We start from the raw sequence: 16,539 nt of genomic DNA on the forward strand, positions 1-16,539 counted from the left end.
AGTGTTTTACAGTGATTGGTCAGTGGCCTACTGATGGATGAAAACTCAACCAATCAGGGCTAGTTTCCGACACTAAATGAGGAAACCAAATTTCACTTCACTTACACCGTGCAAGAACGACACTTTAGCAATCCAGAACATGTCAGATTCCTCGTCGGAGATTAAAAACACTGCCCTGGAGAATGATTTCACACCATCAAAGCTCGGGACCAAAGACTAGTAAGAATATGCTGAAACAATAATGCTATCCAGCTAGAAAGACTGACTGGTCATGCATGACAGCTGTAATGTTAGCACATGTTCTTTACACTGGCTGGCCAGTGTCAGATTAGCTGTTTTATGTCAGTTAAAGTAAACCAACCTCAGTGTTGAAAGCATTGCATTTATTTCATTAATGTTTAGCCTAATTAAGTTTTGGCGTAGTGTTGAGGGCTATTTTAAAAGGACACCTTTGTGTTGTAAGAAGTGTTTTTGGAACACAGTGTAGAAACCTGTAATCGTCTCTCTTTTCGCAGCTGGGATGAAGCCTATCAGAGGGAGCTCCAGACATTTAAAGACATTGGAGATGTCGGTGAGATTTGGTGTGTTTTTGTTTTTCTGTTGACAAAATAAATAAAACAAGAAGGCTAGTGCATTCTGTGTTAGAGTAGTTTTGGATTGTCATCTTCATGGCCTCTTCAAAGCATTGTTTTGCTGAGAATTGCTTAAGACTTTTTTTTCGTTTTGCATAGAGATTTCTGTTTTTGCATATAGATTGTCTGCTAAATGAATACGTGTAAATGAAGAGATTTTTGGCACTTGCTTACAATTGAGCTTTTGCTTATATTCCAAGGTTTGGTGAAGAGAGCATGGATCGAGTGATCAGATGGATTGAAACACAAAATCTATCAGATGACATTTCCATATTAGACATAGGAACAGGGAATGGAATGTTCCTAGTAGAACTGGTAAGTCAGACAGACATAACAAAAAGAGAGACGACATGCAATTTTACATTTCTACTTTCACTGCATGTATGCATAGTAACTCATTTAATTGTATGTTTGTGTGTTTGCTTGCAGGCCAAACAGGGATTCAAAAACCTCACTGGTATAGACTACTCCTCTGCTTCTGTAGAGCTGGCCAACGGTGTGCTGAGGGAAGAGGGATTTACTGAAGTAAACATTGAGGTTAGTGTCAAACAAAAACCCTGACCAGCAATCTGAGACAACTCTCTACACTGGTTGACTGTTGACTGACTGGTCCTTTCAGATGGCATCAGCAGATTTACCTTTTAGCTCTTTTGAATGTAAAAATGTAGCTACATAAAATGGATGATATCATCATCATAGTAATAATGAAATAAATAAAATAGATCAAATAAAAAGTTACAAGAAGCAAAATCAAACAGACAGTAAATGAATATGAACACAATCATGGTTAAGCTTATCATGATTTGTAAGTAACAACAGACTAGTAACTAGTACACATCCACACATTTGTGTCAAAATGTTTCCTGTATCCAGTCAACACCTGTGTGTTTCTTGCATCCAGTCAATACCTGTGCACTCCTGAGGCTCAGCCTTGACTATCACTGCTCAGACAGACCCACAGCCTAAGCCACTGACGTTTGGCAGAGTGTCCGACAGGACTCCAGTGGCCAGACTCTCGACTCTCGATCCAGACTGGGCTCCTGCCTAGCCTTGAAGGCTGTATTTGTCCTGCCATCAGAGGGAACATTTGCATGGACATGTCAAACTGAGAGCTCTGCTTACCTCCCCCTTCATAAAAACAACAGGCCCCCCTACTGGTGGCCAGGACTGTGCATAGGATTATAGAAAAAGAATAGCATGTTTCAAGGCAGTTATATATGTAGCCTAGGCCCAGTTTTTTCCACCCAGGTGGTTACAGAGCGTGCATGTATGCATAGAAACTCGCACACCGTGCAGAGAGTGAGCCTGGGCTCGGCACAGCAGCCAATATTGACCCTAGTGAGTCTGGCAGCCAGCAGGTTGGCTTGCTGGCAGTCCCGTCTATACTTCTGCTGAACAAGAACACTGCTGCACTGTGTGTGTGTGTGTGTTGAAAGAGGCCTGAATCTGCTTAAGTGTTTAAAATAAGGTTTTGGAGGCCCTAAGATACATGAGGGTAATCATGCCTTTGGCTGGCAGAAATGTTAGGTGCCGCATGGCATGATTTAATGCCCCCGTCAAACTCTGTACAAGGTTGCTGATTTGCACCCAGTGGTGAAACTCACTCGCTCCGTGTGATCATGGCAGGATGTATACATTTCTACTGGGGATCATAAAACCAGGCATGAAGGGGCTTGTGGGTAGATGTGTATGCATACAGTAATGTAATGGTTGCCTCTGTGGCTCAACGCCTAGATTTGGACAGAGCAAGGCTTTCATTGGACATCTTGGCTGATGTGCGAGTTTGGGTTTGGGAATAGGAAGTAAAAAAAAAAAAAGATGCCAGTGTCACGTCTGGAGATCACATCATAACAGGAGGTTAAGCAACTATATTCCTAAATTATATTCTATAAGTTATAACCTCTGTGCTCCAGGATTGGTATCTCTAAATACTGCACAGATATACTGGCTTGGCTGGGCACAAAGACTTGCTAGAGTCAACAACAACTTGTATTCTTTCTAGTCTATTGTATTATGCTTCTATCTGATTACTATTCAGCTATCGTGCTTCTCTGTTCAACCTCAGGAGATGGATTTCCTCAATCCTCCTTCCGACCTGACTTCCTTCGACATGTGTATCGACAAGGGCACATTCGACGCCATCAGCCTGAACCCTGCGGATGGTCAGCAGGGTAAGGCGCAGTACGTGGCCTCCCTGAGACGGCTTCTGAGGCCCCAGGGCCTCTTTATCATCACTTCCTGTAACTGGACCAAGGAGCAGCTGCTACAGATCTTCAGCCCAGGTAACGACGCTAAGGCGAAGGCAAGGAGAGGCGCCTACGCTGGCGCCGGCACATATGCACCACACCACATGCAAGGCGTCTTCCCTAAATCACCACGCGCTCTCAGCTGTCCTTCAGGCAACACGCGGTTGTCATTGGAAAATCGAGGAGAGAAGCAGATCCTGAGTCTCTTGCATCTAGAACAGTAGAGTGGAAAGGGGGGGGGGGGGTCGTTGATTTCTTTTACCAGCTGCAGCTGTAGCTCTGGCTGACCCATTGGATTTACTGCTCCCAGACGAGGGCATGCCTGTCCGCTTGTTTCTCTCTTTTCCTGCTCCTCGGAGGAGCACCATTTTGAGCACTGCCAACATGTGCAGACAAGCCCCAGTGGTAGCTCCCAGTGCGAGGTCGCGTCTTAGCCCCCTCACCTGCCACTGGTCTGTTTGTGAGACCCCTGACCCATGCGTGAAGAGCCAAGCCACGGCATTCATAATGTTGTCAGCCTGCCTCTGTCAAGTTCAAAAGTCAGGTAACTCCTCAGCACAGCGGCCTTTGCTATTTAGCTTTGGCACGGCTCTGTGTTAACAGTATGCACGCTAAATCCCCTCTTTCAACAGATTGGCGATCTTAGGCCATTCCCCTTGTATGTCCACTCACTGCCACTGCCGACAGTGTCTATGACCCACCCTGAAGAAATGTACCCACTGAATTTACTTAATTGTAATGTGTATATTCGTTGTACATAAATGAAATATGTTACATCAATGTACCATTTCTCTTCTCGGTTTACACAATTGATTTGCACCTTGACGTGAAACACAATTTGATCAACTACCGTATTTTCCGGACTATAAGTCTCTCCTGAGTATAAGTCGCATCAGTCAAAAAATGCGTCATGAACAGGAAAACATATATAAGTCACATTTTATTTAGAAAAGTATTTCACAAAATCCAAAACCAAAAACAGAGACTATGTAACTGGATTATTGAGGCCAAAAAGATTACTGTTAATGAAGAGGAAAGAGTGAAGGCAGCCAAGAGGAGGGCAGGAAGGTAATTGCAAAGCAAAAGATTCACTGAAAGAAAATGCCATGTGGTACACCAAAATGTATCTAAAATGTAGAGAATACAATGCAATCAAGCATTTTGGGTGATGTGGAGTCACAAACTGGCAGCAGATTAAATGCTCACAAGAGAGAAAAAGATGCAGTTTTAGACGTGACTGAAGCAAGCCAGGTGATAGGCCCGACGGTAATTGTAAAGCCGTTTACAAAAGATTCACTGAACAAAAATGCTGATATGATACATGAAAATGTAGTTAAAAATGTGGAGAATGCAATGCAATCAAGCATTTTGGGCGATGTGGTGTCACAAGCTGGCAGCAGATTAAATACTCATGATAGAGAAAAAGACGGTTTTAAAAGGACGTGACCGAAGCTGAGGCAAGCCAGGCAATAGGCCCGACGGTAATTGTAAAGCAATTTACAAAAGATTCACTGAACAAAAATGCTGATGTGGTACATGAAAATGTAGTTAAAAATGTGGAGAATGCAATGCAATCAAGCATTTTGGGCGATGTGGTGTCACAAGCTGGCAGCAGATTAAATACTCATGATAGAGAAAAAGACGGTTTTAAAAGGACGTGACCGAAGCTGAGGCAAGCCAGGCAATAGGCCCGACGGTAATTGTAAAGCAATTTACAAAAGATTCACTGAACAAAAATGCTGATGTGGTACATGAAAATTTAGTTAAAAATGTGGAGAATGCAATGCAATCAAGCATTTTGGACGTTATATTGGCACAAGCTGGCAACAGAACAAATGATCGCTGGCCACCTCCGAGAGAGCGCGAGAAAAAAAGATGCGCATTTAAAACCAGGGCCTAAATTTCAGCGCGGGATTGCGGGTATTGCGCATAAATTATTACTAAGTATTGAGCATACTCCCGCAACTCTAACCACCACAATGCGAGAAATTCCCACACATTTTACAGCGCTATCTGACATTAATCTAATAATGCAGCGGCCTGAATGCGGGACTATTGACTGGATGGACCAACTCTGACTTCAATTGAACCTCATGCAGAGACACACACGCGCGCGCAGGAACACTTTAGGGGTGCCTCTCTTTCTCTCTCTGCAGGATATGTCACCGCTAAAGTCAAATTATAGCCTATAGGTGCTTCTACATCAACCGCTATCGACAGGAAAGGAAAACAAACGTTTAGCGATCAGGAGCCGTCAGGAATTTTGCAAACACAGAAGCATGACAGCCAGGCCCTTCGCAAGAGATGGGCGAGGCCCTGTGCGTAGGCTACTTGACGGGTGCGAGGCCCTTTTAGGCTTACTTAACTATAGGCCTACGTGCATGGAATCATGCAATAGCCTACTTTACACGTAGGCTAGCCTATATTTAGTAGTAGGATAATACATTGACATGTCTTTAAGAGGGGGAATGATATATAACATTATAGCAGGCACATACATCGTTGGCCATAATAAGCCGTTTATTATCCGTCACATCAACAACACAGACATACATGTTAACACAGACATATAGCTAAAGGTGAACATTTTGACTTGAAGAAAATGGTCATGAAGTAGGCTATTAGGCTACTGAACGCAATTTGTCGATATCGAGCGCACGACATTCAAACTAAACTATTGAAGATATGTGCATTACATAAACTGACATAAACTGACAAATGAATAACACGCATAACTTAGATTGACTCACCATAGCCTACTTAGAAAAAAATCGACCTTTCTGGCTTTCGTTGCCGCAAACTCCGCAATTAAATCATTGTAATTCAGCTTGCAGGCAACGTCATTTTCAATTGACAGAAGGGCGAGCCCACATAGTCTGTCCTGTGACATTGAGGTGCGCAAATCATTTTTGATAAGTTTCAGCTTTGAAAAGCTTCGTTCCCCCGATGCCATAGTTAGCCTACTGGAATTGGCAGTAAGAGCCTGAGCGATCCAGGGAACCATGCAGTGTCTTGTTGAACTCCTCTTTCTGTTTTAGTTTCTTTCTTTTCTCAGCACCAGACTGAAATTTACGAAAGCAGTCGCGCCGACGTGCTGCCGACATTTCCCCTTCGTTCTGGCTCGCCTTCCCGGCCGCTACAAGCCTGGCTGACCGCTACAACAAGCCCGCTACAAGCCTGGCCGGCCGGCGGCCGCTACAAGCCTAGCCTACGTAACGACGTCATGAAATAAAATTAAAAGATATTCATTTTTATTTACTTTGTTTTTAAATCTTAAACAATGTCTATGCAGATTTAAATGAAATACAGTTCTTTATTTTAGAGACAAATTGTATAAAGAGCAGCAATAAAGATTTAGAGATAAATCTGCAACATTGGCCAGGTGCGAGGCCCATCAGAGCGCGAGGCCCTGGGCGACCGCCCAATTCGCCCCCCCCCTTCCGACGGGCCTGATGACAGCCTAATATAACGCCAAAGAACATGGATGTGTTCTCCATTTAAGGAACGTTATAATCGATTGCGGACGTGAACAGACAGCTACAGACATGGAGCGCATAGTAGGCCTACTTTCACTTTCTGTGCATATTCACGTGAAAGATAATTAGTAGCAAAACAGCGATCAAATATTGCATGGCGGTGAGTTTTGTTTTCAAATGTTTTCATGCATGTCTAGATAACGGGTGAGGAATGTTTAGGGGACAGACTATCGTAAATCCTCAGCACCTTTATTTGGACCATGGCTTGTAGGCTATTCGAGTCAGCTACCTTTATTATGACCGCCGCGCAGCGGTGCATGTCCAAATTTCTGTCAATGATTCCCGGGACACTGAAAGACCGGGGTAGACGAAACTTGGTGGGCATGTAACCCCATATGGATAGCATGGAACCATCGTTTTTCGTTTTGATCTGTAGCCCCCCCGCTGGACTGCACCCCCCGAAAGGAGGGTAGGGCAGACACAGTTTTCTGTGAATATCTCGAGAACGTAAGGTTTAGGAGGACCATTTTTTTTTGTATGTTGATCTCAAGGGGCCATGTCAACCCATTCCATAACCACTCATTTCATGTATAGCGCCACCTAGTTAAACACAAAAAAGTAAAAATGAGGTGTTGTAATCGCAGGTATCTGTGACCTAACATAGTCAAAACTGCACGAAATTGGAAGTGTAGGATCATTATGACACCCTCTGAATGCACGCCAAGTTTCGTGGAATTCCGTTCATGGGGGGCCACACAATAAATTAATTTATGTTACTATACACCAACTGGCCTGTAGGTGGCCGGAGACAGTTTTCTGTGAATATCTCGAGAACCGTAGGGCCTAGGAGGTCCACCTTTTTTTTGTATGTTGATCTCAAGGGGCCATGTCAACCCATCCCATTACCACTTATTTCATGTATAGCGCCACCTAGTTAAAAATTAAAAAGCAAAAAATTAGGTGTTTTCATCACAATATCTCTGGCTGACATGGTCAAAACTGCACGAAATTGAAAGTGTAGGATCATTATGACACCCTCCGAATGCATGCCAAGTTTTGTGTACTTTCGTTCATGGGGGGCCTTACAATAAAACAATTTATGTGTACATTTAGTGACGTACACCAACAAGGATTCCCGGGACACTGAAAGACCGGGGTACACAAAACTTGGTGGGCATGTACCCCCACATGGATAGCATGTTTCGTTTTGATCTGTAGCCCCCCCGCTGGACTGGACCCCCCGAAAGGAGGGTAGGCCAGACACAGTTCTCTGTGACTATCTTGAGAACTGTAGGGCCTAGGATGACCATTTTTTCCGTATATTTGCCTCCAGGGGTCATGTTAGCCCAGTTCATGTGCACACATGTGCACAAACAGATACACACACACACACACATTCACAGTAATCATGACACATACTCACACAGTAGACATATGTACGCTTCCATGCACAGGCACATACGCAGGCACGCACACACACACACACACACACACACACACACACACACTCACACACACACACCCACACACATAACATAAACATAACACAAACAATCAAGAATTTCTCATAATTATGAACAGGCAAGATGGAGGTGGGGTTGTATAAAATGAATTTTACATGTGAAATCTATGAACTAATCATGTTTTGGTACTTGTTGTCTAGCAGATACCAGTGAGAATTGAGTGTGGATAATGCAATTTAGTGAGACAGTTAGAATCATATAGGCCTTTCAGCGTGATTTCTTTTTGTGGAAAAAATGTGCTGGACTGGGCGGCGGTCATATTTTGTACCGCTCTGCGGTACATCTAGTTTCTTGCGTTTTACTGTGAGACATAGGCTTATACTTTTCGTTATAGGAGTGGCATACCGGTAGGCTATCAATGGCAATGGTTCACTATTAAGTTTCATGTATGAAAGAGTGTCGGGATTTCCATCCGCTTATTGCGAGATAAGGCATCCGCTTTCATTCATTCATGGAACGTGTGCTGTGCTGCAAGGGAAACCTTATATTCCGTATAGCCAAAGAGGTCTAAGATTAGTTAGTTTATTAGTTATTTTTTAAATTATGCATGATTTACTTTTTTTTAAATAAAATTCGTAGGCTGATGCCTGGCAGCAACAATTGTGTTTAAAGGAACACGCCACCCAATGTCAGTAGTAATATATGTTCTTACCTTAACTTTCACAAGTTGAGTCATACCTCTCCCGTGTCCGTACGTGCACTCAAACGCTCTGGTGCGCGGCTGGACTGTGTTAGCATGTTGCTATGCTAGCGGGCTTTGACGGCAACTAAGCGTAGAAGTAATCAAAAACATCCACGTTTTACCGACTTAAATACAGTTGCACGAGTAGTTGATAGAAATGCTACGGCCACGCAACATGAAACGTGGCGATTTTCCAAGCGAATAAACCGGAGAACTACAATGTGTGGCGCAATAGCACTTGGGAGTACTTCGACCTAGCGTAGTAGTATTGTTAACACCTAATTGTAGATCCTATCCACCACAGAGTTTAGAATCCATGCTGGATCGACCCTCAGCCTCTCCCTCCCCTCTGAGCGAGAGAGAGGCACACACACTAGAGATGCGCTGATGGGCTATTATTTCAACCATAACTGCATAGCAAAACTTATCATCCATCAGCCATCCATCAACACCAAAGTTTTTTGACCAATTTTCGAAACGGCACCCGCCCACCATCCGCTGGTTGTTTTAATGTAGGGGGTGATGCAGCGCTGCTGACGTGAGGCTAGAAAGCCCTTGCCTGTTCTAGGAAGACTGATCCAATGCAGCAAATATATTAAAAGGCTAAAGTCGTACATTGGCTATGTTGTAGCCTATCCCCAGAATATCAGCAGCAAACTCAGTCTCTGTCTCCAAAACAGTCTCCAAATAAAACGCACATCGGCCTGTTGCCTATATGCCAGCTTGTGACAATATATCGTCCAAAATGCTTGATTGCATTGCATTCTCCACATTTTTAGCTACATTTTCATGTACCACATCAGCATTTTTGTTCAGTAAATCTTTTGTAAATTGCTTTAAAATGAATTGCGCTGTCTGTCTGAAAAAGACGCGCTCGTGCAGTCAAAATGAATGGGAGTCTTCAGAACAGGCTTTCAGTCACCCTGACATAACAGTGTGTAAAGTAGCCTATAATGTGAATGACTTGTTATTTTATCAAGGATTTCTTTCTTTTTGCAAAAAATAAAGTACAATAGGCATTAATTAGTAGGCCAGGAGCATGTTGAAATTATGTGGCAAATTGCGTTTTTTATTACAATGATAAAATTGTAAAAGGACGTGACGAAGCTGAGGCAAGCCAGGCAATAGGCCTATAGGCCCGACGGTAATTGTAAAGCAATTTACAAAAGATTCACTGAACAAAAATGCTGATGTGGTACATGAAAATGTAGCTAAAAATGTGGAGAATGCAATGCAATCAAGCATTTTGGACGATATATTTTCACAAGCTGGCAGAAAAGGCAACAGGCCGATGTGCGTTTTATTTGGAGACTGTTTTGCGAGACAGAGACTGAGTTTGCTGCTGATATTCTGGGGATAGACTACAACATAGCCAATGTACGACTTTAGCCTTTTAATATATTTGCTGCATTGGATCAGTCTTCCTAGAACAGGCAAGGGCTTTCTAGCCTCACGTCAGCAGCGCTGCATCACCCATATAGCCTATATATATAGGCCTATAGGGGAGAACCGGCACAATTGTAACACTTTTTTATTTTTCCAATTCAAACTCGATTTACACAAAGACGATAGACTTGAGAGTTGTGAAATTTGACCAGAACAGAGTCGTACATGTCTACTCCATGAAAGTTGAAACAGAATTTTAAAAAGATGTTATAGTTTGTCAATAATTTAACTTAACAGCCATAAAAAAGTGCGGTATTGTAACAGTAGCGTCATGAATGTAACAGTGCTAAAATCGTGAATCCTATAACATATTTTAACACAAAACAGTGCTGGGTTAAACAAAGAGCATCTGTTTTCATATAAAATCAAGAAAAAAAGTCCAAATGTATGACTGTTAAAGCTAATTTATTGCATTATTGATTAGCCATTGCAGACCATATTACGGTGTTATAGCTCACAATAACCTTTAAATATGCTTATTTTGGCCATATCCACTTGATAAAACCAGTAAATATTGTTGATAAACTGCTTATTTCTTACATGTCTGAAGCATTTGGTCCAACAGTGATATTTCAAGTTGCTGTGTTAACTTTAATTGGGTGATGGCGGCACAAAAATCATAATCCATAACTCGCAATGAGAATGTTCGTGCATTCGCGATAAAATCAGTTCATTTTGCCATAGAGACTGGTGTTACAACTGACCCGCACAGGTCATGTTTTTATTTTCATTTAATTGCATGTGCTGTGACTACATAAATCAAATAGGACTCATGTTAACTTGAAACAGAGGGACTGAAGATATGAATGACATGTGATTGAAGTCCACACGCTCAAATTTCACAAAGCAAACTTAAACAAACAGTTGCGGTTAAAAATAAATAAAAAATCGCGATGCTTGAATTTTGCACCTTTTTGCTTAATATCTCTGGTCGTATTTATAGTAGACCATTCATATTTGGATGGCTGTAAGATTATACATAATTACATGATATGTGTCTGTTTACGTTTCCGTAGCTACACCATATCTTGAGAATAAAACACTGTTACATTTGTACCGCTGTTACAATTGTACCAGTTCTCCCCTACATTAAAACAACCAGCGGATGGTGGGCGGGTGCCGTTTCGAAAATTGGTCAAAAAACTTTGGTGTTGATGGATGGCTGATGGATGATAAGTTTTGCTATGCAGTTATGGTTGAAATAATAGCCCATCAGCGCATCTCTAGTGTGTGTGCCTCTCTCTCGCTCAGAGGGGAGGGAGAGGCTGAGGGTCGATCCAGCATGGATTCTAAACTCTGTGGTGGATAGGATCTACAATTAGGTGTTAACAATACTACTACGCTAGGTCGAAGAACTCCCAAGTGCTATTGCGCCACACATTGTAGTTCTCCGGTTTATTCGCTTGGAAAATCGCCACGTTTCACGTTGCGTGGCCGTAGCATTTCTATCAACTACTCGTGCAACTGTATTTAAGTCGGTAAAACGTGGATGTTTTTGATTACTTCTACGCTTAGTTGCCGTCAAAGCCCGCTAGCATAGCAACATGCTAACACAGTCCAGCCGCGCACCAGAGTTTTTTACTGGTCCCTAAGAACAACTATCATTAACAAACCCATTTGGCAACACTGATAGCTGCTTTATTATGTCAGTGTTCTTCCTCGTGTTCATGGGAACACAAGGAAGTGGTGGCAGCAAGTTTCCCATGGATAAATGCACTGCTGTGGAAAAATATGTTAATTCAATGTAATAGTGTGTTTTAGAGGTAAACAAGACTAGTTTGCGTAATTCCTTGTTTTGTGCTTTAGTAACTTCAGCAGCCACCCCCCCCCCCCCCCTTTTTTTGCATATGCAAATGCATGCGTTACCAGAGCTGGCAAAAAGTCTATGAAATTGTCTTTTTCTTTTTTTCCTCCAGTTGAAGCCAAAAGTATGTTGTGTTTTTGAAATTTGGAGTGAGCAAATGGATGAGCAGTGAAAAAGAGAATGTGTCCAGTGTGTTGACAGACACGCCAGCTCATGACCACAAAACTATCAGACTTGTCCATCTCCGACCACTGAAATGAAATGAGAAATAAATAAATCAAATCAAATGAAATGAGATGTAACCTTCTGTTAAGAGTGCTGGAAGTGAAGGGAATTCTAAAATGTCCACTGAATAAATACCTGTATCTACTGTTGACGTAATTATATGTCTTAATGCACAATTTGTATCAAGAGCACAGTGGCTTGTCTGCTCCATCTGTGTGTTGTTGATAAGTGATTTGGAGCATAGCACCCGTGCTGGGAAGGGCCTCAGTGATGCTGTGGGTGTTGTCAGCTTGTTATGTTGAGGAAAGCTATACATTTCAAATTACCATTTCACTTTCACTTTACTTGCCACAAAATTGCAAGTTGAGTATTTGGAATATATAAAGATGTGTCTTTTTCCTCTGTTTCCCCAGTGGTTTGGCAAAGAGAAAAGTTTCTATTTTAGCACGGTTCATCTCTGGACCCACAGCATGCAGTACAAATGTATGCCCTCCACATTTCCTCTGCTTCATTGCTACGCACCCATTTTGCGATGGCTGTCTGTCGTTTGTAGCTCTGAAATGTGGAGCAGAATCACGAGTTGTAGAAAAGACGTAACCTTGTTCTAACTGCTCATCCCTCTGTCCCTGTACAGGATTTGAGCTGGCGAAGGAGCTCCCCACTCCTCGTTTTCAGTTTGGCGGAGTGACGGGGAACAGTGTGACGGCCCTGGTCTTCAAGTATCAGGCCTGAGTCTGGCGGCCGGACTGATGAACTCAACGAGTGTCAAATATTTTTTCATTGTTCTATGTTCTATGTTCTATTTCTAGTTCTATGCTAAACTAAAGACTTCTGGAAGGAAAGAAATCTTCTATATCGTAAAACATCACAAGACTGCACCCATGGATTTTTCTTTGAAAGTGAACACTATTCTTTATTTGCCTCAGTGAAGGATGTAATGGCACATGTTGTGTCTGTGTGTGCAAACAGAGCAGTGAGCCGTTGAACCTTTGCAAGGCCTCTTAATGGCCTTGTAAACTGGGAATTTACCAGCAGACTGAGTGGCTGTTTAATTGTTATTATGGAGACTGACTCTGCATACTAACTCCATATATCAGACTGTGTCAAAAACTTGTGTGTGTGTGTGTGTGTGTGTGTGTGTGTGTGTCCGTACCTGTTTGTGAATGGCTGTGCAAGCCAGTGAAGTGAGCGTGTATGTGTGTGACACACACATGTGTGAGTGGTAAGTTCTAGAGGTACACTCTACTCTCATTTCTTTCCTGGAATTCTCTCAGTTTGTTCTGTCCCCTCACTTCTCTAGTTCCCCTAAGTTCTGCACATTGATACATTGTGTAGTAGTACCATTTTTAATATGTAACGTCTGTCTTTGGAGAATGAGCTTGTGGAGTCAAAATCATCATACTTGTACAAAATCCACAGTTGTACAACTAGAATCTATTTTGTTGCATATCAGGAAAGGTTTAGTAAAATAAAATGCCCCAAAACTCAGTTTTCTGTAGTACAATTGTGTGGTCCAAATAGAAACACTAGCTTGTTTATACATTGTGGCAAAAAGCCACAGCTGAGGGGGGTATTTCTCAGCTTATTTAAATACTTTGTCATAAAAAAGTCGGTTTTGATGATGAATTACCTCTCTGTTAATGTGAGAGGAGTGTAATGCAACACAAAGAATAGGACAGGACTCCAAATTTACCTTTTAACCGCCACAATCAATTGTTGAGCATGTTGTATATGGAATGATAAATATTGTGGCTGAAGGTGCTGAGAGAGAAAGGAAAACATCTGAGTTATGTGTTGATCATGTTAGTGTTGAACTAGGCTGGCAGAAACAAACACCATTTCACTTTGTTAACAATAGCAGGCTTGGCCACGCTGATGTTCCATCATCCTTTTGTAATGTATTCAATGGACATGTATGAGTGTACTGAATAAAACACAAATTCATTTTGTAAATAATGTCATAATTTACTCCACTTTGAAGAAGAGCTATATTTGGGCATGTGCACCATATATGATGCACAAAGGTGATTGATTTGCATAAAGTCAAACTTCAGGTCTGAGGATAGAAACATGTTGGACAAACGCATTGTATTTCTAGAAATAAACATTCATGTGAGGTCTTGTATTCCCATTAGAACAAACTAACTTGAAATCTTTGAGTAAGCCAGCAGTAACAGCTGATCACAAACTTCAATTAATTATGTAAACATATACATAGGATACCCACTTAATGAATGAAGATTATTCAGAAATTAATTTGACCACTTCTTGCTAGGCCATATATGCACCTTGTTCCTGACACCTATACACCATTTTAATAATAGACTATAGCATTGTGACATTATTGAGCTTTTGTGTTAAATTCTGCAGTTCAGAACTGACATGTTCTATTTGAGAGGGAAAAAACAGGCTGTGCCTCTAGCTCCATGGCTGTCATTATTAATCGTTGGCTTTTTCATCCCTTTCATCAGATTCTGGGCTAATGTCCCATGCACTGAAAGAGGTGACTGCTTAGGCATGCTTTTACATAAACACACAAGGCTTTACCAGAATCAGGGCCTGGAATTTTACTGGATTTCTGAGCGACCCTGGGTGGAAGTCTCAAACAGACACTCACACACACACACACACACCAGTGGTTCCCAGGAAAGGGACTCATGTCATGTCAATGCAGAGTGCTGTGAAATCAGTGCACTTGAATGTGTGTCAAAGAAAAAAAAGTTCAACATTGCAAAATGCGTTGCTCAACTCTGTTTGACTGTGCCAATGGGTAGGGCACAGGATGATGTCCGTATGTGTGTGTGTGAGAAAGAATTGTGTGTGTGTGTGTGTGTGTGTGTGTGTGCTTGTGTGTGTGTCTGGTCTGTCCGTCTGTCTGTGTGTGTGCCTTTGTGTTTGTGTGTGTGCATGCTCATTTATTTTGGCAGTGCCCAATGATTCCGCGAAGACAGTCACACCATCACAATCGCTATGATTCCCAGTGTTCTCGGAGCTCACCAACTCCCTTACACAGGTGCTGTTGCTAAGAAACACGGCCATAAACAGGAAAGAAGAGTGGGGCAGGGCCCAGCACGGCCCACTGGCCGTCAGGTTTTCCGTCAAACATTCCTTCCACACCATAGCCAGGAAGTAAGGCACTGCCATGAGTATATACCTGCAAAAGACTGAAGAACCAGGGAAGCATAGCTTGTGCAATGGACTCCTTGGATAAGGTTCTCATCTGACTGAGGCTAATTCAGATCTCAGGAGTACCATGTGGTTAAAATCAACTGAAAATAGTTTAATTAAAAAATTTGATATTTGAGCTTAAAAGCCAATCACATGCATCCACAGGCACCATTTTTTAGGGAGTAGTCTTGTCTGCGCCACTCTGTTCATTTGTCATTGTTGAATTTGTTTAAAAGTGCATTTGATTGTAATCAAGGATTGCGCCTTTAAATCACAAGAGTGCCAGTAAGGGATTAGAAGTTTTGCAAAACCTGCTTTAGATTTCCAGACACATCAAGTCACTTTGTTTAACCAGATGCAGCATGAACAAAGACTTATCCAGACTTCAGGAGCACCATTTTCAAACGAGCTCCTGCTTTGCATGTATAGAGGAGGGCACGGAACATGCCATGCAAAACACAAAATCCCCAGCCAGAGTGCAAGAAGAGGCTAGTTTGCTTGCTTCCCTGTAAAGGGCTCCCAGGCATACTGACAGGCAGCACACATCTGGGCTGGCCTGGCCTGGCCTGGTGTGAATAAGGCTGGAGCTTGTCAACCAGTGAGCCTGGTTTCCGGAGCTGCCATGGGAAAATTGGTACCAGGCAGCGGACGCCTCATTAAAGACGCCAATCATTCAAAGCAGTTAAACAACAGGATTAGTTCCAAAACACTGACAAGTAAAAGTTTAGATCTACACATGATAAAAAGTATTTATCATTCATGTGTGCATGATAGCCATATTAGGAATCACTACAGTTTGTGAATGGAGTGAATGCATATGTTCTTGAGTGTGAGGTCATGCCACACAGACACTCCTTCCCTTCTAAGATGAGTGATGAAAAGTCGACATGCTGTATGGTATTTAAAAGTGGAGATAAGGTCTTATCCTTCCTTCTTTTTTGCTTTATCTGTCTCTCTCTTTCTCGCCTTCTCTCTCATTCTCTCTCTCTCGCGTAGTGGCACCATGAATGCCCTTCTTTCACACAAGCTCTCAACTGTGATACAGCAAATATTTATGTTTTCCATTCTGTCTCCTAGGAAACTGTTTGAAACTTTATAATACAATTCTTGGAGCACAGATTGAATTACTTGAGCGAGGAGAACTGTGTCGGTTTCCATGATTCGAGGGGCAGGGGAAACAGGGTTGGGGTGGAGGGGGCCAGGGGTAGAGTGTGGAGTTACCAATACCACATTTCACACAAACTTACCCTCCAGGTTTGACTTAAGGGGAAAACACTACACCCTCTCCAGTCTTTTTGACAAATGCTGAGCTTTACAATGTACAGTGCTTCGCCCAC

At 42.3% G+C, this 16,539-nt stretch overlaps 1 protein-coding gene across 1 annotated transcript; it reads left to right on the forward strand.

Annotated features, from left to right (window-relative positions):
• Positions 1-117: 117 nt before the first annotated feature.
• On the forward strand, positions 118-13,990 carry eef1akmt2 (EEF1A lysine methyltransferase 2). The gene is made up of 6 exons (XM_076286521.1): positions 118-219; positions 516-581; positions 833-947; positions 1,062-1,169; positions 2,698-2,914; positions 12,669-13,990. Exons 1-6 carry the CDS (start codon positions 140-142, stop codon positions 12,764-12,766), a joined length of 684 nt encoding a protein of 227 aa, XP_076142636.1. The 5' UTR covers positions 118-139; the 3' UTR covers positions 12,767-13,990.
• The last annotated feature ends 2,549 nt before the right edge of the window (positions 13,991-16,539 follow it).

This window comes from Alosa pseudoharengus, unplaced genomic scaffold (genome assembly GCF_046254945.1).
Source record: "Alosa pseudoharengus isolate Yale_2024_CS ecotype anadromous, Long Island Sound unplaced genomic scaffold, YU_APseudo_1.1 YU_APseudo_1.1_scf_15, whole genome shotgun sequence".
NCBI lineage: Eukaryota > Metazoa > Chordata > Actinopteri > Clupeiformes > Clupeidae > Alosa > Alosa pseudoharengus.